At 68.5% G+C, this 1,316-nt stretch overlaps 1 protein-coding gene across 1 annotated transcript in view; it reads right to left on the bottom strand.

Moving 5' to 3' along the window:
* Dnm2 (dynamin 2) overlaps positions 1–1,316 on the bottom strand; it is a 65,525-nt gene that overhangs the window by 975 nt on the left and 63,234 nt on the right. The window contains 3 exon segments of the mRNA XM_019209097.1: positions 402–577; positions 579–654; positions 1,066–1,298. Of these exon segments, the coding sequence (XP_019064642.1) occupies positions 402–577; positions 579–654; positions 1,066–1,298 (485 nt within the window).

Here is a 1,316-nt window from a genome sequence, read left to right as displayed (position 1 = left end):
CTTCTGCTGCAAAGAGAATAAAAGACGAGGGAGAGCCAGTGAGGCAGAGCCAGTGAGGCAGCGCCAGTGAGGCCGGAAGCAGCGCCAGCGTGAGGCCCCCCAGGGTGCTCCCAGTGCGCCAAGACTGCTGAGCCATTCGACTGCCCGTATCCCTCCCCGGGCCTCAGGGGCTGAGGTCCAAAGTGGCACCCAGCCCAGGGGACAAGCTGGGGATCCTGGGGTCGCCTTGCTGCCACCAATCTGTGACTTTGGGCAAAGCACCTGGTTCCCCTGGGCCTGTTTCCCCAGCGGCTAAACCTGGGTGAGGACGGCCCCTGGCTGCCTGCTTCGTGGGAGCATGCTGGGAGGGGAGGGGAGCTGGAGAAGACACCCCGGGGTGCGGGCACTGGGTGTGACCTTACCTGGGGACTCCTGGGGGGATGCCAGGGGGTACCCGCACTGGCCGGGACGGGATCTGCGGCGGGGCTGAGAAGGGGTCATTGTTGGCAAACACCTGGGGTCCAGGCCGGGAAGGGATGGGGGGCGCCGAGAAGGAGGCTGCAGCCCCCACGGGCACAGGAATCAGGGGGGGGCCCTCCCGGAGTGGGGCCCCGCACTGCGGGTGGCCGGCCAGGTGGGTGCATGCTGGACACGGGTCGGCGCTGTGGAGTGGGGCTGTGGAGGGACGAGGGGAGGCTGTGAGTGGGGTCCCCCAGCCCCAACCCGAGCGGACCCCTTCCAGCGTCCCTGGCAGACACTGCCCTAACCAGCCGCACCCGGGCCTCCTACCGGAGGCTCCAGATCCTTCCAGAGCTCAGCTGAGCCCTGCCTAAGGGACTCCAGGCCATCCTGGGGCTGCAGCGGGGCCACTGCCCCAAGATTCCCTGGCCAACCCTCTGCCACAGCTGCCACCTGCCCGTCACTGTTAGGAGTCCCGGCCCGCTGCTCCGTCACCGTGCCAGGAGGCTTCTGTGCCCGCTGCCTCCCCGCCTGCCCTTCTGTGCCCCGGAAGACGAGCCCTGTAGCCAGCGCTGGCTCTGATCAGCACCCGGGCGCGTCTGTCCCCTGGGTGTGGCAACTTCGCACCTGTGGCTGGCGGTGGTCTGCAGCCAGGTGTCATCGACGGGCGGGGGCACGGGCGTGGACACGGTGCTGGTGCTGATGTCGCCGATGATGGTGAGCGCCTCCTTGAGCGCGTGGTACATTCGCAGCATGTCGTCCCGCCGCTGCGCCTGGTCGGCCGACTCCTCCATGAGGCTGCTCTGGTCAGCCGACGAGTACAGGTAGGCCAGCAGCTCGTGGTGGATGAAGGCCTTGGTCTGCGGACGCGGGCGGGG

The sequence above is a fragment of the Fukomys damarensis genome, unplaced genomic scaffold (assembly GCF_012274545.1).
Source record: "Fukomys damarensis isolate Sample0158 unplaced genomic scaffold, DMR_v1.0_HiC HiC_scaffold_37, whole genome shotgun sequence".
NCBI classification, from domain to species: domain Eukaryota; kingdom Metazoa; phylum Chordata; class Mammalia; order Rodentia; family Bathyergidae; genus Fukomys; species Fukomys damarensis.
The sequence above is the reverse complement of the archived record's forward strand: the minus strand, read 5'-3'. Positions and strand labels throughout refer to the sequence as shown.